General features: G+C 41.4%; 10 protein-coding genes across 12 annotated transcripts; 4 read left to right on the top strand and 6 right to left on the bottom strand.

Annotated features, from left to right (window-relative positions):
* Positions 1-219: 219 nt before the first annotated feature.
* On the bottom strand, positions 220-5751 carry LOC118877438 (uncharacterized). Its single transcript, XM_036816255.3, has 7 exons — positions 5601-5751; positions 5439-5542; positions 3047-3128; positions 2224-2985; positions 1696-2107; positions 1140-1604; positions 220-1058 (listed from the first exon to the last, which is right to left on the bottom strand). Exons 1-7 carry the CDS (start codon positions 5673-5675, stop codon positions 334-336), a joined length of 2625 nt encoding a protein of 874 aa, XP_036672150.3. The 5' UTR covers positions 5676-5751; the 3' UTR covers positions 220-333.
* Positions 3774-4609, top strand: LOC118877539 (serine protease grass). The gene is given in 2 exon segments (XM_036816595.3): positions 3774-4008; positions 4011-4609. Coding segments are annotated over 2 exon segments (834 nt in total).
* A 354-nt stretch (positions 5752-6105) lies between the features above and the next one.
* On the top strand, positions 6106-8424 carry Aldh7A1 (aldehyde dehydrogenase 7 family member A1). Its single transcript, XM_036815720.3, has 2 exons — positions 6106-6264; positions 6728-8424. The coding sequence occupies exon 2, from the start codon at positions 6729-6731 to the stop codon at positions 8349-8351; it is 1623 nt and encodes a 540-aa protein (XP_036671615.3). The 5' UTR covers positions 6106-6264; position 6728; the 3' UTR covers positions 8352-8424.
* Mettl5 (Methyltransferase like 5) lies at positions 8344-10667 on the bottom strand. 2 transcript variants are annotated; one of them, XM_017088775.4, is made up of 2 exons: positions 10180-10667; positions 8344-8598 (listed from the first exon to the last, which is right to left on the bottom strand). In XM_017088775.4, the coding sequence occupies exons 1-2, from the start codon at positions 10665-10667 to the stop codon at positions 8445-8447; spliced, it is 642 nt and encodes a 213-aa protein (XP_016944264.3). In that variant the 3' UTR covers positions 8344-8444. The 2 variants fall into 2 exon arrangements, with proteins under 2 accessions (XP_016944264.3, XP_065720241.2); XM_065864169.2 differs by lacking the exon at positions 8344-8598 and adding an exon at positions 9712-10123.
* On the bottom strand, positions 9155-9556 carry LOC108020455 (uncharacterized). Its single transcript, XM_017088778.4, has one exon. It carries the CDS (start codon positions 9473-9475, stop codon positions 9206-9208), a length of 270 nt encoding a protein of 89 aa, XP_016944267.4. The 5' UTR covers positions 9476-9556; the 3' UTR covers positions 9155-9205.
* Positions 10668-10678: 11 nt separating the features above from the next.
* LOC108020454 (SOSS complex subunit C homolog) lies at positions 10679-11225 on the bottom strand. Its single transcript, XM_017088776.4, has 2 exons — positions 11009-11225; positions 10679-10942 (listed from the first exon to the last, which is right to left on the bottom strand). The coding sequence occupies exons 1-2, from the start codon at positions 11132-11134 to the stop codon at positions 10679-10681; spliced, it is 390 nt and encodes a 129-aa protein (XP_016944265.2). The 5' UTR covers positions 11135-11225.
* A 625-nt stretch (positions 11226-11850) lies between these two features.
* Max (MYC associated factor X) lies at positions 11851-14859 on the top strand. The gene is made up of 5 exons (XM_036816549.3): positions 11851-12062; positions 12135-12200; positions 12680-12787; positions 13011-13134; positions 13190-14859. Exons 1-5 carry the CDS (start codon positions 12018-12020, stop codon positions 13330-13332), a joined length of 486 nt encoding a protein of 161 aa, XP_036672444.1. The 5' UTR covers positions 11851-12017; the 3' UTR covers positions 13333-14859.
* On the bottom strand, positions 14118-14527 carry Bet1 (blocked early in transport 1). Its single transcript, XM_017082951.4, has one exon. It carries the CDS (start codon positions 14525-14527, stop codon positions 14171-14173), a length of 357 nt encoding a protein of 118 aa, XP_016938440.1. The 3' UTR covers positions 14118-14170.
* Positions 14860-15384: 525 nt separating the features above from the next.
* On the top strand, positions 15385-18512 carry nes (lysophosphatidylcholine acyltransferase 3 protein nessy). 2 transcript variants are annotated; one of them, XM_036816546.3, is made up of 4 exons: positions 15385-15403; positions 15695-15810; positions 16207-17237; positions 17588-18512. In XM_036816546.3, exons 2-4 carry the CDS (start codon positions 15702-15704, stop codon positions 17924-17926), a joined length of 1479 nt encoding a protein of 492 aa, XP_036672441.3. In that variant the 5' UTR covers positions 15385-15403; positions 15695-15701; the 3' UTR covers positions 17927-18512. The 2 variants fall into 2 exon arrangements, with proteins under 2 accessions (XP_036672441.3, XP_036672440.3); XM_036816545.3 differs by having other exon boundaries at positions 15389-15407.
* A 706-nt stretch (positions 18513-19218) lies between these two features.
* rept (RuvB-like helicase 2 rept) lies at positions 19219-20951 on the bottom strand. The gene is made up of 2 exons (XM_036816547.3): positions 20816-20951; positions 19219-20755 (listed from the first exon to the last, which is right to left on the bottom strand). Exon 2 carries the CDS (start codon positions 20747-20749, stop codon positions 19304-19306), a length of 1446 nt encoding a protein of 481 aa, XP_036672442.1. The 5' UTR covers positions 20750-20755; positions 20816-20951; the 3' UTR covers positions 19219-19303.
* Positions 20952-24407: the final 3456 nt, after the last annotated feature.

Below are 24407 nucleotides of genomic sequence, written 5' to 3'. Positions count from 1 at the left end.
CGCGTTTTTTGTTTTATGTATATGTTTTATAAGAGGTTCAACAAAATGTTTACTCAAATATGATATTATTTTATTGTATGGTCAAAAATATATTTTATATTATTTATTTCACAACTTCCATGCCCCGTTTGATGTTATAATACAACATTCTACAATTTTCCCTTTACCGAAAATTAAAATATTTTTCTAACACAAAGCCCTTTTACTTCGTTCCTGTAAATCATTTTTGATTCTTTTTTACACCTTCCTTGTTTTGATGATAATTTTAACCCTTGCATAGAGTACTATATTTTCTTTGAGTGCATGTAATGCTAATGATGCTTCCCGCGAAGCTCACTTGGGAAACTCCTTGCGCCGCTTCATTATCTTGGTAATCCCGGCCACCATGGCCACCTCGGGCAGCGACAGCTTGGCATCCTCTTGGAAGTCGCAGCGTCGGGTTAAATGCAGCCAGGTCCTTTCCGGATTCAAGGACAACGGCATCTGCAGCCAGCTAACGTAGTCGATTTTCAAAGAGCCCGTGAGCAGCTGGTCGAAGGGGGTGTTCCCAATGAAGAACATGGACCTCAGAACCGAGGTCTTGGCCTCCTTGATGTTCTGACCCTGGATGCCTTGAAAAGGACTCGGATCATTGTCACCCGTTCCCAACTGCTCAAGCAACCAGTCCTTGTTGAATTTCAAATAGTTATAAACCACTTTCAGGGCCTGCTTGCCTATATTTGTGGTCAAAACATCGCTGACAACGACTTCGGCTATATAATCTGCGATTCCCACATCCAGTTCCATGGCGTAATTATTTGGGGGACTGTGGCTCAGGCGATCCGATTCTGCATTTGTCAGGGCCAAGTCATCCATTTTGATCGTACTTACAGCACTCATTCCTCCAGCCCCGCGGTTATTGCCCCCTGGTGTTCCTCCGAAATCCGTGTCCAAGTTAATACTCTCCTTGGCCTGTTTAAGAAATAGCTCTATTTGATCCGTATGTTTGTCGTCCTCGTCAATTGAGCAAATGGCCTCCGATATGGAATAACAAATGGCGGCCTTGTCCTCATTTTTAGCTGGTTAAATTTAAATATGAACAGACAATTCAAAAATAATCTAAAATATTTTTTAAAATTGTATATGTACTATTAACTCACCCTGTTCATAAGTCTCTGCTGTTTTGACCAGTTCTGTATAGAGTGCTGCAAAAACGACCTGCAAAAGCACGGAATCCCCCAATGGCCTTGTCGAGACTGGTATGATGTCCTGAAGCAAGGAGGCGATTTTGTACAGACCCTCGGGAAGGCAGTCCCAGATTTCGGAGACACACGTTAGAGCTAAGGACATCGCCTGGTACATGCTCGCTCCATTTTCCACGGCATTGACCAACATGTCCACCACACAATCGAGAACAGGGTATACGAAGTGCATGATGGCCTCCAACCAGGGAGTTCTCTTCTGGTTCCACACCTGTCTTTTGTCCAAGCAGTCGCTCCAACCTGCGATCGCGTGTTCCTCCAGGGTTTTAATCAGACAGGACTTAATGTCCACCGCCTTGCCAACAGCTACCACTAAATAGGTTAGAGAGAGGACTATCTGATAGTTCGATTGACCCACGGGATCTGGATAGAAAGAAATTGAAGTAATAAGTCTATATTCCACTTTATATATTTATAATGTTATATTGTTATATATTTCATATAAATATCTCACCTATATCCCCTGCTATAGAGTCGGTGACATTGAAGCACTCCCCGCGACACAAAAATGCCTCGCACTTTTGAGGGGCACCCTCTGCGCTGGTAAATGATATCTTTGCTACGTTTTTAAAGTTTTCCGAAGAGGGTAAGTACTGCATCAAGTGGCGCATTATAATGCCCGTGAGATAGGCATCTCTCATCAAAAGAATTTTCAACAGGTAAGACCAATCTGCCTCTGGAAAGGCCAGTAAGACCCTCAAATCCAATGAAATAGCCGTGTTGGTTGAAAGATCGGAGAATTCGGTGACCCATTGACACGACTGTTCCTTGGGAAAATATCTGGGAAGTGCAAAAATGGTCCAAGCACTTGGCAAGCCGTGGCGAGAGCTAAACATTTCCATGTTGTCCAAGCCTTTGCGGAAAACCTAAAAAGATTTGAAGTACACCCATATAATCAGAAAACATCTTCTAAGATTTTTTCAGAAATTAATTTTATATATACGTTTTCAATGCTCCAACTTATTAAACCTATTTGCCGTACCTTTGAAAGCACACCCAATGGAGAACCCCTCAGGAGGAGGCAGTAGAAGAGCTCCCTGCACTTGGCGTGAATGTCCCTTATAATAACACTCTGGTTACTGAGCTGCAGGCCCACGTAGGCCTCACCACTCTCACAAATATGGGGCAATAGCTCCGCGATGCAGAGCAGCATATTGCAAATATCCACCAGATGGAGTGTGGACCGAGCCACACTAGTTACTATCTGGGTGTATCGTACAGTCAGTACACTAAGCGTTTCGTTCAGCATTCCGGCGAATATCTTTTGGGCCATTTTCGGGGGCACCGAGTTCCACAGATCGGTTTTGGAGCCCCTCATGTAATGCCACCACATCTGAACGGTATAGGATCCCCTTTCTGACTCGAAAAACGGTTGCGTATCCTCCCAGTGCAGGCAGTCCGCATCCTGCATTATATAGAGTAACAGCAATCGGCAGTGGAGATCCAGGAGTCGTTCAGCCAAAGCCTCTGACATCTGCGAATATTGCTTAAAACTGAGCTTCAGAGCTCCTCCCTTTTCATCGCCTTTGGGTGGACATATAGTTGTGGTGGCCGCTTGCATGTAAACACTCAGGGAGTTCTTAACCAGTGATGCAGCTCCAATTGTGGCAGTGAGCACAGATAAGTCGGCATGATCCAGGGACTCCTGTGAGAGCCGATGAATGTGCTCCAGAAGTAAGTCAGCGGATTTGGTCACTAGCTGCACAAACTTATCCGGATCGGAGGTCTTCACGGTGACACTTGACTAGGGTAGAAAGAGCTTTTGATAAAGAAATATTTAAATGCATGTAATAATAAAAACTTACAAAATCTCCTTCATTCATTTCCTTTTCGGTGTGCAACAGACCAGAGGGCTTCCGGTAAGAGGCAAAGTACTCATCTTCCCACCTAAGAAAATGTAAAATTTTGTGATTAAATAATATAATATACTCAACCTATATTAGTTTGTAGAAGATATATGTTAAATAAATAATTTCCCCTCGAATTACTTTTAAGATCCGATCCGAGTACTGTAATTTGAAAGCCCTAGAGCAATTACATTATAATTATTTGATCAAAGAGCGTCCGATATTATCTACTTGCTGCAGCCATTTAAAGTCCCCCCGTGGCATGAATCCTGAATCTTGACTGATCCTGACAGTTTTTCAACGATACAACACGATTTTGTTGGCATATATGTTTTAACCTTACTCTACGGTTAACGAGTATATACACATCTACAACTTATTCATTAGTGCGCCAAGAACCGCATTATGATGTTCTGGGAAACCTGCAGAGATATCAGCTCATTTTACATTATATGTTGGAAAGGTGAGTTTATAGTTGAAAGTCTAGTAAAATCGCTTTATAACAATGACTGATGGGTACTTATATAGTCGTTCGATACTATGAAACGTTACTATATAAAATAAATTCCAGAAAGAATGGATTTGGGACAAAGGCGACTGTTACGTTTGAACCGAGTCTAAGAAGCATTTATAAAGAATTTCAGAGTAGAATCAACTTTACTAAGCAGACGTTGATTCGATTACAATGCACTGCAAGTTAACTATCCTCACATTGCTTGTTAGCCTATTGGTTTGCTGTTTGAGGTCAGGATCCACTCAATTTTTGGAGAACTTCTGTGGACATAGCAGGGAAGGACTGGACCCAAATGCAGTGGGTCCCTGGACGGCCGTCTTGCATTATTCTGGACGAATCGTTTGCTTAGGAACCCTGATCCACGAACGGTTTATTCTGACCGCTGCCCATTGCGGAGATGCTGGTGGATTCTTAAAAGTTCGCTTGGGGAATACGGAAGAGTAGGTTCTGAGGTGGCAGAAGACTACACGGTATCTGCATTCATAAAGAACCGCAATTTTAACCCGGAATCGCAAGCCAATAGCATCGGCCTAGTAAAACTGATCCGGTATGTAGAGTACAAAGAACACATAAGACCCGTGTGCATTCTCTTGGATTCGCGAATGCAGACTTTGGCTGATGAGTTGGATTACTTCACCAGAACAGCATGGATGTACTGGGATAGAAAGCCAAGCTCCCAAACTGTGGACCGGATGCCCCAGGCTTGCGGAAGTCTTGACAGAAGCTAGTTTTGTGCCGGTAAGAAGGATCTTGAGCCCTGCCAAGAACCCTCCGGTTCTGCCCCAACCCACCAAATAAACTACATTGGACCAAACTGGACCGTTCAGTTTGGAATCGCAAACTTAATCGAGACAAATTGCTCAATCTCGCGAGCTTACACCGTCGTGGTGAGCCTTTACCAATGGATCGGTATGGTGGTGAACTCTCAAAATACTAATGATAGTATTGACGAGCCTCCACTGACTAGCCACCTTCCAGTACTTCGATTTAATACAAAACGGAATTGAAACAATCAAATATACCCTAATCGTATGGGAAAAATACACTCTTTGTTGGTCTACATTCTAAAAATTGCATATTTAAGTCATAATCTCTGCAAAAGAAGCGAAAAATCGTATTTGGTTTAACAGCACTAGACGGATTTTTACTTGGCAATTGACGATGTTCTGACTAGATACGGGCGTAAACTTATTACTTATTTACGAATGGTCCGATTTGAACATTTTATGTGTGCCGGTAGCGTAATAAAACAAAATGTATTTTAAATTTTAGTCTTTGAAAATGTGGGTGCCACAATTTTGGGCTCTTTGTTGGCGTCAGAGTGGGAATGCACCCTGCTGAAATATTTTTGCGATCCGCTAGAATGTCTATAATCTATTCGATTCATCGAAAACGTTCTTAATTTTATAGCTTCCGATATATAAGCGTTCACATGAAAGATTTTTTGAGGTTTGTGGTCGGTTTGTGGTCGGTTTGTGGGCCTTAGAGTGATCGAGCAACATTTTTTTTTGGGTCAATAGATAGATAGAGAGGAATACATTTCAGTTAATATTTTTATTTTACTATTTAAGCTCTGGGAGCCACAGTTTTGGGAGGCTTAAGCGCGTGGCACTTTGCTAAAACAAGCATAATCCCTATATATAGCTTGTATCGTTCTCGAGATCACGGCGTTCATACGGGCAGAATGACAGATGGACATGGCCAGATCGGCTCGGCTAGTGATCCTGATCAAGAATATATATACTTTATAGGGTAGGAAACTCTTTCATCCATCTGTTCCATACTTTCCAACGAATCTAGTATACCCTTTTACTAGTAACAGGTGTAAGTACATACCATCTTATTAATTTAATAGCTGCAAAGGAAGCGTAACGTGGAAAATCCAGTTTTCCACCCACAACTCCTGAGCAAATTGGTTCCTGAAGCACCCGTTGATGTGTCTGTTTATTGGAGAGGAGTTATGTAATGGTCGACCAAGGTAACCTTATTGGTTCTTACCTGGTAAAACTCAAGATCACGCTGTAATAAAATAGGCACTCTGTCCATTAAATTTCCCTCTTCGAGCACCTCCATAATTAAGTGTTTTATAAACTTTATCAGTTACTTCAAACAATCTGCTTGGCATGTGCTAACGAAAAAACAGTTTAATTAGTTCACCAGTTGTCAGGGTAACCAAAGCAGTTTTTTATTAGAAAACTAATAAATCGAAAATGGCCAGCGATAATTTTTCAAAAGCCACTTAATCTTTACTATTTTTCTTAACTAAGATTTACAATAATAATTTTTGTTGCTATATAGTCTAAGCACGCAATAAATTACCTAGAAATGTCTTTCACGTTTTTAAAACGTATACTTTCACTTCTTTTTTAAATAAATAACTCATATCCGTTAAATATAATTTATTTTTGAGTTTTGCTTTCCATCTGAAAGTATGCTTTATTTTTGTGTGCACGTTGCACTCAACCTCTCAATTATTTTCATTTTATTGATAAGGCGGCAACCTAGCTCCCCACCCTCTCTCTTTGCATTAATTCCATTTTTGCCTGCGATAAGCTGCCCACAAAAGCGGATCCGTCCCGCTGGTTCAGCATTCAAATCTGCCCTCAGTTGATAATTGACTGGCGACCCGGGCAGTCGCTGTTTTAATCCGGACACCTACCAAGTGAGTACCGCCTTGCTAGAGATGCTATCAGTGGGTCCGCTCTGCTGGGGATCTAGACAAAAATTTCCAGCCAGCAACCAGAAATCAGGCGGAGCTGCTATCGCTCGATAAGAATGGTATCAGGTCGTAATCAGTAATCCATAAATCTCCTCTCGCTCTCAGCCAGAAAAATAAGCCTTTTATCTTAAAACCACAATGTTTAAGTTCGTTGGTCAAATATAGCAATATATAGCATATATATATACAAGCGATTTGTGAATGATTGTATTCTATTTTAAAAACTGTTTGTAATTAATAATAATAAACGACACACCATTTTTTTGATTTCAACTCCATTTCTACCAGTTAAGTGAAAACGTATAAAAGTTAAAGTGTTCATGGGTGAAAACAACTGATAGTAATCTTTAATAAATAATATCTAAAATTAAATAATAGCTTTCAATATTTTTATAATTTTATCCAGTATGTTGGCACATCTAAGAAATCTTTCGAGGCTGGCATTGCCCCGCCGACTGGTCACCCAGTCCGCCAGCTACTCATCGACCTCCTCGTTCCTGATCGACCAGCCGGAATACAGTTTCCTGAAGGAATTGGGCCTAGAACGCGACAATTCAGGAGTTTATTCCGGTCAATGGCAGGGTAATGGTTCGTCCATCACCAGCTACGACCCCGGAACTGGCCGACCTATAGCCACAGTGCGTCAAGGAAATGTCAAGGAACTCGAGCAGACCATCGGGCTGGCAGTGGAGGCCTACAAGCAGTGGCGACAGGTTCCAGCTCCAGTTCGAGGTGAAATAGTACGCCAGATCGGTGATGAACTGAGGAAGTACAAGGAACCGCTGGGAAAACTTGTGTCCCTCGAAGTGGGCAAAATCTACAGCGAAGGCCAGGGAGAAGTGCAGGAGTTCATTGATATCTGCGACTATGCAGTTGGTCTCTCCAGGATCTATTCCGGTCAGCTGATCAACTCAGAGCGGGCCGATCACTCGATTCTGGAGGCCTGGCGTCCTCTGGGAGTGGTGGGCGTTATTTCGGCCTACAACTTTCCCAATGCTGTTTTCGGCTGGAATGCTGCGATTGCTTTGACCACTGGCAACAGTGTGCTGTGGAAAGGCGCACCCAGCACGCCCTTGGTCTCGGTGGCCACCACCAAAATCGTGGCTGATGTGCTGCGCAGGAACAACCTTCCGCCAGTAGTGACCCTTTGCCAGGGAGGCACCGATGTGGGTCAGACCCTGGTGGCTGACAAAAGAGTGAACCTCGTGTCCTTCACCGGCAGCTGTCAAACTGGTCGCGATGTGGGCGTAGAAGTCCAGCGCAGATTCGGTAAGGTCATCCTCGAATTGGGTGGTAACAATGCCTTGATCATCGATGAATCTGCAAACGTGAAAATGGCACTGGACGCTGCTCTCTTCGGTTGCATTGGCACTAGTGGTCAGAGGTGCACCACAACCAGGAGAATTATTGTTCACGAAAAGCTGCATGATCAGTTTGTTAAGGCGCTGGTTGGTAAGTATAAGCAGCTAATACCCAAGATTGGACACCAGCTTGACGCTCAAACTCTGGTGGGTCCCGTCCACACGCAACAAAACGTGGAGAACTACAAAACGGCCATCGAGGAGGCCAAGTCCTTGGGTGGAACCGTAGCCTTCGGCGGCAAGGTAATCGAGCGGGAAGGTTTTTACGTGGAACCCACGGTAATCACCGGATTGCCCCACGATGCCAACGTTGTCCATCGGGAAACCTTTGCCCCAATCGTGTACATCCTCAAAGCCAAGAACGTGGACCAGGCCATCGAATGGAATAACGAGGTGGAGCAGGGCTTATCGTCCGCCATTTTCACCGAGAACATTGGCCAGGCCTTTAAGTGGATTGGAGCCAAAGGTTCCGATTGTGGCATCGTCAACATCAACACCACCACCAATGGTGCCGAGATTGGAGGTGCTTTCGGAGGAGAAAAGGCCACTGGAGGTGGTCGCGAATCCGGATCGGATGCCTGGAAGCAGTATTGCAAGCGGGCCACCATCACAGTCAATCACTCCGGCGAACTGGCTTGCGCCCAGGGCGTCGTCTTCAATGTGGAGTAGAAACAGATATGATCAATTTAATGTCTTCCTATTTGCTAAAATTTAAAATACATAAATGATGTCCGAAATTAAATGCAACCGAGTTAATTATTTCTATTCTTTGCTGATGTCGAAGCGCCAGAAGTCCACCTCGATATCTTTGGACTTGTGTTTGTGGAACTTGTAGCTTGCGTCGATGTTGTAGCGTAGTTCAGCGACCACAGAACCGCGCGCACCCCATTCCTGCTCCTTTTTCTGTATGTAGGACCTGCAATAAATTAGGAGGAGAGGTAAGGTTAAAATATTACCGAAAAAATTTAATTATCAATTTAATTTTGAAAACTGCGTTTGCTGAATGACCAAATGTATTCGTTAACAGTCATGGATACTCGTTAATTAAGCAGTAAAAAAATAAATTTGATACATTTTTTGGACATTTTTTTTATAGTTATATGACATCCTAGTCAGCTAGCAAACTAGTTTGTGTAGAAGCAGATCGTCAAAAACGGCGGATCAATGTTCATCCATAATATAAATACTTTTTAATTCTTAGAAATAATTTTCTCAACATCTGATTACTAGCGATCCTTTATTGAACAGACATTTTTGTAACAAAACTATAATAGAAGCTACAGAAATAATTATGATTGGAAGAAAAATTTATATGTTTATTTAAATATCGCTAGAATTTGGATGATAGAAAAATGATTTTACATATAATCCGACGGGCAATCATAATATCCTGACTGTTGCGTGCAATGTTTAGTAGCAGTGCAACTTAATTTTATCTTATCTCATTTACTTAAAGATTGTGAAGTGCTTGTTCCTCAAATGCTTTTCTTTCAATGCTTTTCTTGCATCGTTTACAGCCGACTTTAGGTGTAGAACTGCTGCATGCAGTTGGGACCGCTGAGGCAACAACCGTTGCCGCAGACGGGCACCACTCCCTCTTTGGCGACGCGACGGCAGAGGACCGGCGGTCCGCGGTAGTCCCGGTGGTAGCAGATGCGCATGCAGACAGACCCACCCACTTGCACTCTGATTAAGGTGGGGCGGCAATGACCACGGGGCAGGATCTGCGCTTGGACGGATAAGGAAGTTAGCAGTAGTGCAGCCAGGATCAGCAGGCAACGAGAAAGAACCATCTTGCTTCTGTGTTCAAGTTGCTGTCTTTACCTTTACTGACGTTGCTGCCGCGTTTTATAGTTACTGCTTTTAAATCGATCAAAATAACAGAAGTACAAGCATCGGTAAGAAACACCACTTATCAAAAAGCGGCAGCAATTGTTTCTGTTGTTTGCCAAGAACAAAAGATCACGCATCTGTTTGTACCCGTTACTCGTAAAATAAAAAGATATATTGTACAATGAACATACATATATCAGGGAGTAAAAGAAAACATATAATTCTATTTTTGAAATGAAATTATAGGAATTTTTGCATTTCACATTTGGCTTAAAAGTACTGCATTTTTAAATATAAAAAGGAAGCGGTATCGAGGAAGCGTAATATTATAAAGAAATCGTCAAATTTTAAATCGGTTAAGATAACTTAATTAGTTCTTAGTTAACATAGATTGTACTACCATAACCAAGATGAACCCAAATCTATCTTCGGTTGAAACCTCAAGAGGATTTATCAATATTAAATAAAAGAATCCGCGTTTTTACAACTAAATCAAACAATATAAAAGTCTTGACAGTTCATTTTAAGATTAATTGGATATGTTGGGCAAATGTGCGGCTATCGAATAAATCAAAATAATTGGAAAAGGTCAGGTCACTCCATAATTTCTCAAATATTATCCAAATATAAATAGAATGCAAGGGAAAATAGTGAAGAGTCTCACCGTGTTGACGTCTTGTGCAGGGAGTAAACTGAGCTGTTGGCCAACCGCAGCGCCACCTCCAGGAATCGCATGTCCATGCCAGCATTGTGTTTTGTCCCGAACGGAGGGTTCATCACAACCGTGTCGAAGGACTTCTCCCACTTGCTGCCCGCCAGCTGCAGGACGTCCGCCCGCACACAGTCGACATTGGGCAGCTCCATCTCCACAACATTGCTCCTAAACGTGTCCACTGCATCGCCGTCCAGTTCAAAGCCCACCGTGAGCTGGGCGCCCAGGAGGGTGGATGCAATGCTGAGCATTCCGCAGCCACAGCCCAGATCTCCCACCAGTCTTCCCTCGATGTCCTCGTGCTGCGCCTGCATGTGATGGGCCATGCAGGCGGCTATGTGCGGGGGCGTGGGGTATTGTTCCAGCAAGATCTTGGGCTGCTCGAAGCCATCAACGCCTTGGAGGTACTCCTCCAGCTTCCGCAGCTTCATCCGGGCCATGGTGGCTTGGACTACTTGCTGATATTAAGGCCGGCAGGGGCGTTCGGAGTGGTGGGCGTGGTCGCGGGCGACGGCAGCGGCTCCAGACGAGGCAGCACGGGTATAAAGCTGTTTCCAAAATACGAATCCTGAGGTACAAAGAAGCCCAGAGTCGTAGAGCTCGTTGGATTAAATGCAGAGCGGGTGGTCGATGTGGCATTGGAGGCAATGCCCACGCCCGCCTGGAAGTCGGGAGTCGTTGTAGTTGGCTGGCCCAGTAGCTGGGTGGTGGGCATCTGGGGAAAATAATAATAAAAAGTAATAATAATGGAATAACCACGTTCCGCATCCCATATGCTCACCTGACTCGTGGTGCTCAGCCCCAGGTTTATGATCCCGCCCGCGAGCAACTGCTTCTTCGTCTGGATCTCCTCGAGTATCTTGCGGTTCGTCTCTGCTTGCTGGGCACTTGTGGTGGGAAAAGCCATCAAATAGTCTAGAATTAATTGTCAAAAAATCTGAAGTATTGGGGGAACTTCTTTGCAAGTCGTGCTGATTCGGGCTACTGGCATTTCGCACGTTATGTCCTGCGGTCACACTAGTTTTTACTGAGACCGTTTGAAATCTGTAGGAACATTTGGGGTATTCAAATCCCGCTTTATTTGGATAAGCAAAGGGTCTATTTCCAAAACAGTTCAAATGCAAGTAATAAACCATTCTTATTTTTAGGCAACATTTTCCACATTTCCACGATTTTCAATTAGCTGGTTTGTCATAATATACTATGTTGGATTTAATGCCTAGTATTTTTCTTAATATGTATTTTCTGTTTTGGTTGCTTTGTAATACACATTTTTCATAGAAATGCTACCACAAAATATTTGTTGTCTTCTGCTGAGCTGAAATAATAAAACTTTTAATCTTTCACAGTGTTCCTCGACTAAAATATTGAGATAAAATTTAATTGATATAACTCAAAACAATTGAAGGCGTATCCTTTCACTATAGTAACAAAAAACCTGTACAAATCATATCTATTTTGTTATTCAAGTGAAAAGCGTTTCATGTCTTGAAGAAAAATCTAAACGGAGACTTCTACCGGAAAAGAAACAAATTTTAAAATAAAACAATGGCGGGCTTCTAGTACTGTTACATATTCGACTATCGCTCTGGGAATTATCGATGGTAGTCCCACTCGATATTCTCAGTGTCTTAATTGTATTCGATTGAGTCGATTGTAAAATAACGTGAGCAGACAACAACAAAATAAAAAAATTTAAAGTGGAATAAAAACAAACATTAGCAGTCCTTTCGGTATCTTCTTTAAAAAACTAACTATTTGCGCGAAACCGGAAAAACACGTGCATCATCATGAGTATGAGTGACGACGACCGAGACATAGACATCGAGAGTGACGTAAGCAGATCCCCCCAAAAACCAATACGTGGGCTTTATACTAATTATAATACCAAAATTACGATTTTATAGGACGACGCGGATTCGGATACTGGTCTGGGTTCCTCCCGCCACACGAGCACTGCGAATTTCACCCAGGTTTGATTGTCTCGGTCCAAAATAAATAAGAAGCGACTGCGCACATTGCCATTTGTTGATAAACAGAACGCACATGTTGTTGTTGTTACGAAATCGTCATTACATACAGCTGAGGTCACAATAATAGGAGCATTTTCAAGTCTTTATTGGGTCAACCAAAAATAATAAAGTACTTTCTTTACATTGTTTATTTTTTTTAAGTAAAGAAAAGTATAACAATTTAATTTAAGCATTTAATATTATTCAATGGTTAATCGTAAGAAGTATTTGTGTTGCCCAAATTATATTTAATTTATTCTTAATACACGTTTTAAAATATTGAACAGAGTTTCCATGCAAAGAATGTGATGTTTTTCAATTGTTAAAAATATATGTATCTATAGTTTTTATCAAATCCACCAATAATTTCTATTAGTTCCACCTCAGCTGTACTGACGAAGGGATTTCCCCTTGTTTACATTTCTTCTGTTTGTTTGAAGGCCGAGAAGCGGGCGCATCACAATGCCTTGGAGCGGAGGCGGCGGGACCACATCAAGGAGAGCTTTACGAATCTGCGGGAGGCAGTCCCCACGCTCAAGGGCGAGAAGGTAACTGTGTGCAGTGGTGATAGTATGGCGCCCATTTAATGTTAGGAAGTAACACACTTTTAGATGACATTGAAAGCACGCCCTAAAGTCTATTCTTATACTGTCACTATAATATAGAACATATTATTTTAATGGTCGAAAGTACCTTCTTCACATAAGCAAATCCATAAATATTGAGCTCATATACATTTTTCTACGTTAATAAAAATTCTTTATTTTGCAGGCGAGTCGAGCTCAAATCCTGAAAAAGACCACCGAATGCATACAGACAATGAGGCGGAAGATCAGTGATAACCAGAAGGACATTGAGGAGATCAGAAAACAAAACTTTATACTAGATCAGCAGAGTAGGTCCCATATAATGTCCTTTTGAACTTATTGAAGATTTTGTTTATCACCCAGTTCGAGCCCTGGAGAGTCCGAATGGTGACTCCCTCGCCGAATTTCTCAGCGACGAGGAACTGGAGAGCGAGGAGGCCGAAGATGACCTCGACCAGCCAGACTTCAGCAGACGCAATAAGAAGATGAAGACCTTCCACGCATAGCCGCTTTGCCAGTCCCAAATGCTGCATAGAGGCACGTGCCGGTTTTCACATTCAACGACAATTTGTAATACTTTTCGCTTTAAGTTTACCTTAGAGTTGTGTTATCCAAGAGCAATAGCCCCCCAAAGTTGTGAAGAAATCGCTTCCAAATTCAAATCAGTTTAAACTCGATCAAATTTAGTGGAAAGGAAAACTAACAAGTCCGATAATCATAATCATCATTAGCTGTAAGTCTATAATGTAACCCACCCAATCGACCTTAATTTGTATGCGTGTGTCTTTTGTACTTTGAGCAAATAATCACTCTCGCTAACAGTAAAAAATGTAAGTAAATATTTTAGAAAAAAGCAAAACAAATTTTCTATGGAACTTGGTTCGGGAAAGCTTTTTATCATATTCACCCAGAATGACTTTTGCCCTCTAATGATAGCGAAGCTATATTTTAAGGCTTATCACCTAAAAGTGATTGATATGGTTAGTTTTTTTAAAGACTACAAATTTAATATTTTAAAAACTTAACCCTGCTCTTAAATCATTTAGCTCAAAGCTCTACCTCACGTTAGGGAATTCTTAATTAAATCAGTTGTTTTTTAAGATTTAGCAGTAACTTTGAGAACCTGACTCTGCAAACTTATACAGAAAGTGGTCACGGGTTTGACTCAAATTCAGAATAATTCTTTTTCATATTTAGTTTCCTTCTGTCCTTTGGAGCTGCTTTACAATCTTGGGCTTAATCAAAAAACAACTAATCAAAATGTGGACATTCCAGAAAAAGTTCAACTATCTACCCTAAACAATACAAATCAGTTGGTATATATTTTACAAAAATTAGCAACAACTACTTGAACTTGAGGGTCAGCCAGAGGATGAAGAAAACGAAGAGGACGAAGAGAAACATGTAGCACATCTGGCGGGCTCCACCGCCCTGCTTGGCCAGTCGCATCACTCGCGTCATCGTGTTGCCCAGGAACCCGCTTGTGCGATCCATGTCGTCGTCGATCCCGCGCAGCAGCTTGTCCTGGTAGCGCACCTCATTGCCTATGTCGATGGTGAGGGACTTCAGGGCCCCGATCTTCTGTTTCAGCTCCTCCGCCGCCTGTTCGTTCTCCGCCTCCAGGGAATCGTGACTCGCCGCAGGATGGGATCCCGATGGCTGCTGGTTCAGGGGCTGATATGGGTAGTTGTTGCGGCGCATACTGCTCCCCGTGTGTGCCAGTTTGGCATCCGGATTGCTGTGGATTGGGAATATGTAACAAAAATCAGTTCCAAAGCCCGGAATCTCAGAGTCCCATTCAAGTGACACGTAAACGTAAACATGGAATCTCACCCAGCGGCAGAACAGCTGTTGTGGCTTTTGTTTCTTGAGTCAACCTCTGTGGCTGACTGCGCATTGACCCTTGACCTGCCTTCGTCAGAATTCCCAGAAGCGGCTGACTAATGCTCCAATTAAGTTAATGAAACTTTTTAAAATCTAATGCAATTTGGTTGGTCGCCGAGCAGTGTGACCAAAGCGGAGGATCGGCCAAATGCCGTAGTAATTTAACTCGGTTTTACGATATTCGTTTAACCCATTACTTGCCGTTACTTTTCTTATATCGCAAATGTCCACGGTAAGGATATTTAATACATTTTCAGTTAGCTTGTGCACACTTGATTATTTTTCTTTTTTAATAAGTTGTCGTATACTTTTTAAACTTCACTTATCACAATAACTTTTGTAATAAAAATTTTCTGTAAATGATCAGATTTTGTTAAAACTTCCGTTTTTATTATCTGAGCCTAATATTGGTAATATTTACACTTAAAAAACACATTTGTAAATTATCATTAGTAAACATCCCTTTTTTTCTTGGCTTGCAACAGTGGGTTAATCCTCGTGACTATTACTGTTAGGATTAGGTGTTTGGGCATTTTCAGTGCACCCGCCTACGGCCATACTGCTCCAGTGTTAGTAATTATTTAGGTAATTTTGGCCAACAATTCAGCTTGCCGCGTTCGTTTGTTGCTCCAATTCGCTTTTATGACCTGACCGTGAAATCAATAGATATCAAATATTTAAATCAGTCCGGTGGCAAGTGCGTCATCATCAAATCCATCGGATCGCCGAGATGATTCGACCTCTGAATTCGCATTTTCATTGACCCTGACCAAGTGCACTCGTTTGTTGTTGTTGTGTTTGCTCATTGCTTAATCTCCCCCTGCCTCCCCCACCCCCCTCGATGATCAAAAGACAATCAGTTTGCGTAATAAGCCACTATTACAACAACAATAACAACAATTGCGCGTGATAAGGACTCAAACCCAATGAACCAGCGCACCACGCGAACAAAGTTACTGATAAGCCCTGCAACTCTTTTCCCAGATTTAGCATGACGGAATACACGGAGGTCGTGCCCCACAATGGCCTGATGGATGGAATCGCCTGGGGGGTTGGGGTCCCCGTGGAGGCCCTCCGATTGCTCCTAACCATCGTGGCTGGTAAGCTAATATATCTATTTGATTTTAAGGATTTTTTTTGGTCCTTCACATCGAAAGATTGAGTTAAAATATACCGAAAAAGATATGTATCTAGGTTATATGTATGCACAGGTCTTAATACATATAATGTGGGTTTGGTTAACTTTTGGTAACTTATTTTCATTTAGATGATCTTAAAATTTTTTGAAGCTTAAAAAATCTCAATACGGTTGAAGCTTAAAAATATTTTAATATTCCAAAAAGAAATAATATTTTAACCAATCAACAAACACCAAAAAATGTTAAAATAAATCTGCTCAACATACAACTAAATGATAAACTATAAATTAAAATAATTTCATAAAAATATTAAATACTCAAACTATTAGTAACCATACACTTTATGTCTCCTTCCAGGCTATCCCTTGGCAGCGTTCTATCAAAAGTTTATAGCCGTCATTGCCGATAGGACCGTGCATCACATGTTCTTTGCCGGATGCGGCGCTGGGTTGTGTTACTTTAACTACGGCCGCGACACATATCACTCCCTGGTGGCCATTCTGACCACCTATTTCCTGGTACTCCTCCTGCGCAAGAAAGCACAAATATTCCTGGCCATAAACTTTGTATTCCACATGACTTATCTGCTGCTTGGCTATTTCTACACCTCCAGCAATGAATACGATATTCTGTGGACGATGCCCCACTGCATTTTGGTACTCCGAATGATTGGCTACGGCTTTGACATCACCGACGGACTGAAAGAGGAATCGCAGTTGTCTAAGGAGCAGAAGGAAACAGCTCTTAAGGAACCCCCGTCGCTGCTGGAACTCTTGGCCTTTGCCTATTTCCCCAGTGGATTTTTGGTGGGACCACAGTTTCCCTTCAGCCGCTATCAGGCCTTCGTCAACGGCCAATTCCGTCAGCACGAGGGGAGCTTGGAGGCTGGCGTGCGCCGGTTTGCAGCCGGCGCCTTCTACCTGATCGTGTGTCAAGTGGGTCTGAGATATCTCCCCGATTCGTACTTCCTGACCCCGGAGTTTGCGGAAGTTCCCTTTATCAAGAGGATCTATTTCCTGGGCTTCTGGGCCAAATTCAGCCTGTACAAGTACATATCATGCTGGATGCTCACAGAGGGAGCACTCATCTGCATTGGCTTAACGTACAAAGGAGAGGACAAGAACGGACAACCCGATTGGTCGGGCTGCAGCAATGTGAAGCTAAAGCTCCTGGAGACGGGGAACACGATGGAACACTACGTGCAAAGCTTCAATGTGAACACGAATCAGTGGGTGGGACAGTACATCTACAAGCGGCTGAAGTTCCTCAACAATCGGACGATCAGCTATGGCGCTGCTTTGGGTTTCTTGGCCATCTGGCACGGATACCACAGCGGATACTACGTTACCTTCCTCATGGAATACATGGTCGTGAGCACCGAAAAGCAAGTGAGTGGTCAGAGTAGTTTAATATATGAAGCTAATTGTGTTCTGCAGGGTTAAAGCATAATTGTAAATGTAATCGAAATTGGTTAAAAATATTGTTACATATGTATGTGATATTTATACTTTCGAAAACAAAAAGCTTTCGGGTGTATTTGAGACCTGGCTCACCTTACCGAAAGGTAATTTAAATAATTTTTTATTACCTTATTAGGCAATTCCGAGCCCAAGTGCCTCTAAAGCTTTTATGAAGTGGTTAATTTTTCGCAAATGGGTTATAATTGGTGGAATATAAATGTTAAGCAAAGCTTATATTAATAAGAATCCGAAAATAATTATTCTTTCTGTACTTTCAGATAACCCACTTCTACACCAAAGTGGTGTTGCCCAAGTGGGGCCACATCCTCAACAACTCGGACATTTACAAACTTCTGTACTTCATCACTATGAAATCGTACAACGTAGTTTACATGGGTTGGTGTCTCACCGCATTTGTGTTTCTGAAATACGAGCGTTGGATCGTGGTTTACGGAGCGGTTAACTACTACGGATTCACGGTTCTGATCGTCTGGGCTGTCTTCTACCACACTTATAATCACCTTTTCCGGATCAGTTCTCGAAAAGAAGCTGGTGAGGACAAAAGTACGGAAAAGCTCACAGAGGAAAAGAAGCCAGAAGACAAAAAGTCTGAGTAGGGAAAATATTGGAGGAAATCACCGGCAAAAAGTTCTCAAAATTTTAGTTTGCCTTGACAATTGTTTGGAATTGGTATTAATCAAAGAATCGAGTTGTTTTTACTAACCAAATAAGAAGTTTTACCAAATAATATGCCACTGTAACTAGAGATTTGTTAACTAGCTATTGGAATGCAATTTTATATATATATATCGTCTGCCTAGTCAAGGAGGAGTCATCCCCAAGTATGCAGTGTGTTTTTTGGCGATAAGATACTGTCTTATCTGGGCGAAAATCACATTGTCAGTCTTATATATATTATGGAATTGTAAATTGTATAAGTGTTAAACCCCGTTTAGTTTAACTAGAAACTAGACAGATCACACATAAGACTTTAAGGAGACCAGGGTCTTTGAAAATCAAACCACTTCTGTAAAAGATTTCTTGTATTTGAAAGGGGAGCATCCGAGGAGACTTAAGCCACAAAGACAGTTTTTTACTAATGCAAAGATGATTCAAAGATATATTTTGATATGCTCACGCTAAGTGCAAATTTGATGAATGGAAATGCGAAATAAATGCAATGAAATTATTTTTATATACAAAGCAAGCATTTACTGGGCATGGAATTTAAATGGGGGAAGTGGCTATCGTATTACGACATCTTGCTTAATGCGTGCACTTCGAACTTTTCTAGTTTATACTCGTATGCAAGAATTGTTTTAATATTCAGGGATCGTCATGTACTTAATTGAATGTAAAAGAAAACGCAATATTTGGCTAAAACTTTTTAATGACAGGTCCGATTCCAATATTTTTTGGCATGTAGATGAGTATTGATAGTAAGAACACAGTAGAAGGGTTTTAGTGTTACGGTCGTTTGTGGCCGTGCATGCCAAGCCCCATTATTCTAGCCCTTATAGTTTCCGAAATCTCTGCGATTATACGAAAAGACGGACATGGCTAGATCGACTCGGTTAGTAATCCTGATCAAGAATATTTATACCTTGTGATATTTTAAATAAATTGTTATATTTCCTATAGAAAGCCATATCCAACTTGCACATATTTCGTTAAAATAATGGATAAGCAGACACTTAAGCCCAATATCAAATTTAATTTGTGCTACAAGGACATATTTTTAAACTGGTTAATATTTTTTAGTCCTGCAAAACATTCTTATAGTTCTATTCTGTCTCTGGCTGCTAAGCTTTGCTGAATCCATAAATTTTAATTTTAATATTTTACGAATTTGTATGTTAATTTTTTTAAATTACAATCGTGATAAACAATGCAATCGAAGGCATTTGAATAATCGTAGATACAAGGAAACTTATTTATTGATCATAAAATAGTCATGAGAATGTACTGGGAGGTTGCTCGGGGTGATCTGGGCTCTAATGCTCCATGGGCTGGGCATCGCCTCCGCCGCCCTCCACACGACGCTTTGCTCCGCCTCCAGAAGCAGGTTCTTTTTCCAGCTCCTCTGTGATCTCGCTGAACATGTAGTCGTCCTGATACTCCTTCAGGATCTTGCTCGAACGATTCTCGTCCAGGAACAGCGAGTACACCTTCTTCACATCCTCGGTATTGACTTCGGTAGCCTTGCGACGACGACAAACCAAATTAGCTGTGGTAATAAGTTGAATGGCATAGCGCAGGCTCGTATCCGTGGCAATGCGCGTGAGTATGGTGAGGGCATCCGGGTGCATGATGCAGTCCTCCTCCTCGCAACGGATCTTCAGGATCTCCTTGACCTCCTTCTCCAAATAAGAAACTGTGCGAATGATGATCATGCGATCAAGTAGATCAATGGGGATGCCATGGGGGCTTCGGTAGTTGGTGCCCCTGATGCGAGTAATGCCGCGATTGGTCGCCATAACCACGACCGGGGCCATGTCCGATTCCAAGGCGCGATTCAAAAAGGAGAAGCACTCAATGTCCAGCATGTGCACCTCGTCTATGAAGAGTACTCCCGGGTTAATCTCGGCCTTGCCCTCCTCGCGCCACTCGAGCACCTTGTTGTTGATTTGGTCACGCACCTCCTGCTTGATTTCACCGGTATCGCCGGAAAACAGAGCCAGGAATCCGTGGGTGCGACTGTTGATCACATCGATCTCGTGCAGGGTCACAGTGTGCACCACCTCCTTGCGTTTCTGGAGCTCTCCCTCGGGGCACTGGACGAATCTGGTCTGAGCACCGGTGGCGTCGTAGTCCCTGGCTCTAGTAAAGCTGCGGCCCAATTTGTTGACCTTGCCGGAGGCCTTATCGATGGTGATCACGTCGCCGGCCTGGATCTTCTCCTTCATGAAGCACTCGATGATCTTGTTGCCCAGATCGTAGTTGGTCTCCATCTCGGTGGTCTTCAGGGTTACCTTGCCCACCTTTTGTCCAGTTCCGGTGGCAGGGCGCTCGATTTGGATCTCCACCACCTCACCCTCGATAATCTCGGTCTCCTCCTTGATGCGAACGCCAATACTTTTGCGCAGCGCCTGTGACAGAGCCTCGGTCTTGCTCATCTCGAGGGAGTAGATCTCCGATCCGGACATACTGGTGAATGGGGTTTCGGTGCCCAGAGCCTGGGCCATTCCCACGGCGATGGCCGTTTTGCCGGTGCTGGGCTCTCCGGCCAGCAGGATGCATCGACCGGCGATCTTGCCCTCGCGCACCATCTGCACCACCACTCCTGCGGCACGACGGGCGTCCTTCTGGCCCACCATTCCCTGGGAAACCAAGCGAGCCTCCAGAACATCGTCCAGTCCCAATCCGCGAATGTGCGAATGGGCGCCAATGCGCTCGATGCGAGTCACGTCGCGTACCTCGATTTTCTCGGTCTCGGCCATTTTGTGCTTTAGCAAAATATTACTTGTTACAAGTTCTACTGTTTTCCAATTTTCTGAGCGACTCACTAGTTGTTTATGGAGCTCAAATAAGTTGCTAGGCACAAAATTCGGATAGGAAAACGCCGGGCCTGCTCATGTGTTTCGATGACTGTTATCGATATCGATTCGTCTTTGACAGCACTGGCATGCGACGCACATGCTGTCGGTGCTGGCAGCTTATGAAAAGCTAGCTAGATGTAGCTATAAAGTTAAAATAGCAAGACACAACATATTGATACCGATTTAATTTCTCTACAAATACATTCCATTAAATGCAAATAAATTTCTGCATTTTCTCTGTAATCCAAATTTTTAAAATTCCTAAGTAATTGAACAAATTAACTAATTCCTTTTACATTTGCATTTAGACTGCAACTGCGCCATTATAATAAAAAAAAAGGGCTCAAAACTCACTAATTGATCTTATCTGAAAAAGAAATATTGGTATGCTTTTTTAAGGAAATAATCAACCTCTAGCTTATGTCCTTCTTGGCAAGACCTGGCGCCTGTTGCACCAAGACATTATTTTTCTAAAGAAGAAGACATTTGAATGCGCATCTACCTCCCAAAATTGTTGCGTTAAAATTTATACAGTCAAAGAACAGTATGCAAGGTGTTTTAAATACTTAAATAAAAAGTTAAGTAAAAGTCTGATAAAAACAATTAAAAATAATAGATTTTTGAAACTTTTTTATTTTATTTTATTAATTAAAATACATTTATCTGTATCCTATAGAAATTTAAAAACATGCAGATTTCGTGAAGTGCACTTCAAAAAGTTGTAAAAATGCCATTTTATATTTGTTGTATATTAACCCCAAGTGTTTTATTTTTTACATGTGTGAGTCTGAATTTGATATTCACTGTTTTGAAAGAAAGCATGTATATTTTTATACTCTTGCAGAGGGTATAATGATTTAAGTCAGAATTTTGCAACGCAGTTTCCGACCCCATAAAGTATATACGTATATTCTTTACCACCATCACTAGACGAGTCTATCTAGCCATGTCCGTCTGTGCGTCCGCCCGCCTGTCCGTCAAAAAGTCAACGTTGTGCTATGGAACACATCGCTTATAGTGCCTATTCGTATGAATTCGATTTTACATTTACAAGTTTTGTGTCATTTGACTTTTCAAATTTTAATCAGTCAATAATTTAGGTTGCCAACTTGAGAACTTTATAAAAGGGAGCTCCGTGAGACAGTGACCGTAACTTAGATCTATTTGTGACTTTTACTTCAAAAGGCCTAATTCGAATTTTAATTTTAAAAGTTAAAGATAACGCTCGATCTTATCCACAAGTACAAAACAATCAGGAAATTTGGAAAACAAACAAAACCATTTTAACGCTTGATTACAAAATACATCAATTTCAGCTAATGGTGCCTGTATATGGTTTTCTACTCTATGGGTGAACTTTGATTTCGTAAATAATGTCTGTAAACAGGATAAAGTTTTAGTTTGAAAATGATTTTCGTTTTTGAAAAGATTTAAATTGAGGATTTTTGGGAACTGATAACAAATAAGTTTCTTAGAAAACCGATAAATTTAGCTCTGTTATTTGAAGCTCTTTAATAACACAAAATGTTACTGCTATCAGAAAATATATCAAATGGAATACCCACCTCTAAGAAGTGGCAGGCTCAGTAGCAGCTCCAAGAAGGGTGGCAACGTTGGCCGCACATCGATATAGTCGATCGATAAAGTTCATGAAAATCGATAGACCCTTGTCGATTTCGGGTTTCGTCGACAAAACCATCACTTTGATTTTCCAACGCGAGCGGGTCTGTTGTGGGACCGCTCTAAAGAACTCGAATTTTTTGTCTGCCTGTAATATGGGTGCCACTCCTTACAGATTTTTAAAATTAATTTTGATAATATTTAAATTAATTATTTAATTTAAAGCACGTAAACGGGCTTTGCTGTCCAAGATGCGGAAATAGTTTATTTCGTCCATTGAGGACAGAATTGTAGTACATTTAGAAAATTATCTGTGTTGGCGAGCACCTCCTGTTCCCTAGACCGCTCCCAGGAGGCCGCGTCTCGTCCGTCCGACTCAGGTCGCTGATGAGGACCGGGACGCTGAGGCCCCTGCCCCATTCGTAGCGCTCCCTTAGCGAGCACTGAAAAATAAAAATGTAATAAAAATAATAATACAAATATAATATTATTAGAATAATAATTTATTTTATTTATTTATTTATTCTCAGGCTAAAAGGCAATTGAGAAATTACCTATAGCCTATGCTTTTCATTGTAGCTATAGCTACTGTGGCCTTAAGCTACGTTTGTTATATACAATTTACATTTTTACATATAGATTAGAATAATAATAATTATCTTAAAAGTTAGCAAATAAAAAAAAAGGTGGATCCTCGTGGGCTCGAACTCACACCTTTCCGAATAACGTGGAAAGAACTTTCGACTTTCTTGTTTACTTTACAAGCCGAAATTTTTCGCCAAGTTGGGCAACAACAATCCGATTTGCAGTCCCTGTGGAGGAATCCCAAGCACTGACCACTTTTTAGACAATTGCCCTGGACTGGCCAGTATAAGAGCCCACCGGTCCGGCACACAGCCCCGTTCTCAAATCCTCGACTGCCGATCCGTAGAATATATTACAAGAATTTACGAGTTTATAAGTAAATTAAAGCTAGCAATGTAATAACAAACTAAACCCATAAAAAACGCATGTACAGATAGATACATACAGTCAGTGCTCGGAAATGAAATAACACTTAACATTTAACAATGTAAAAGCTTAATTTTTGAAATAAATAAATAATTTTTTAATTTCCATCGTTTGCTGGTGCGGCTCCTGGTTCCCGGTTGGCCCTTGTGCGTGCTCTGTTCCTTTTATATACTCTGCTTTTTTTGCCGCACAAGGGCCAACCGGATGTCTTTAACGTATTCTGTCGCTCCGTACCCATCTCTTTTAAGGGATTCTGTAGTATCAAATTAAAATTTATAAAAGAAACAAGCCCGTTTTTATTTTTGTTGCCCCCGTAGTTCATGGCCATTATTACCTCTGGGCTTATAAGTTTGTTTAAATTGGATACAATGTTATTATTTATTATCGATTTAAAGAGCGGTGTCTGAAAAAAAATATAAAAATGATTAGAAAACAGGAAAAAAACCTATTTCGAAATTCGGAAATATTAAAAAATGATATTCCAAAGGCTTATTATTTTATGGGGTCGGAATCGTCTCCTACATTGCGTTGTAAACGTTCTACTGAAATCATTATAACCACATTTTAGACAATTGCCCTGGACTGGCCAGTATAAGAGTCCACCGGTCCGGCACACAGCCCCGTTCTCAAATCCTCGACCGCCGATCCGTAGAATATATTAAAAGAATTAACGAGTTTATAAGTAAATTAAAGCTAGCAATGTAATAACAAATATAAAAAACTGCATTTACAGATATAAAAGCCAGTGCTCGGAAAACAGTAACATTTATAACATTTAATATTTAACACTTAACATTTAACATTATAAAAGCTTAAGTTTTAAAATAAATAAATAAATATTAAAAAAATAATAAATAAATAATAAAATCTAATAAATAAATAATAAAAAAAAATAATAAATAAATAATAAATAAATAATAAACAGATA

The sequence above is a fragment of the Drosophila suzukii genome, chromosome 3 (assembly GCF_043229965.1).
Source record: "Drosophila suzukii chromosome 3, CBGP_Dsuzu_IsoJpt1.0, whole genome shotgun sequence".
Lineage (NCBI taxonomy): Eukaryota > Metazoa > Arthropoda > Insecta > Diptera > Drosophilidae > Drosophila > Drosophila suzukii.
This window is presented reverse-complemented; position numbering and strand designations above follow the sequence as displayed.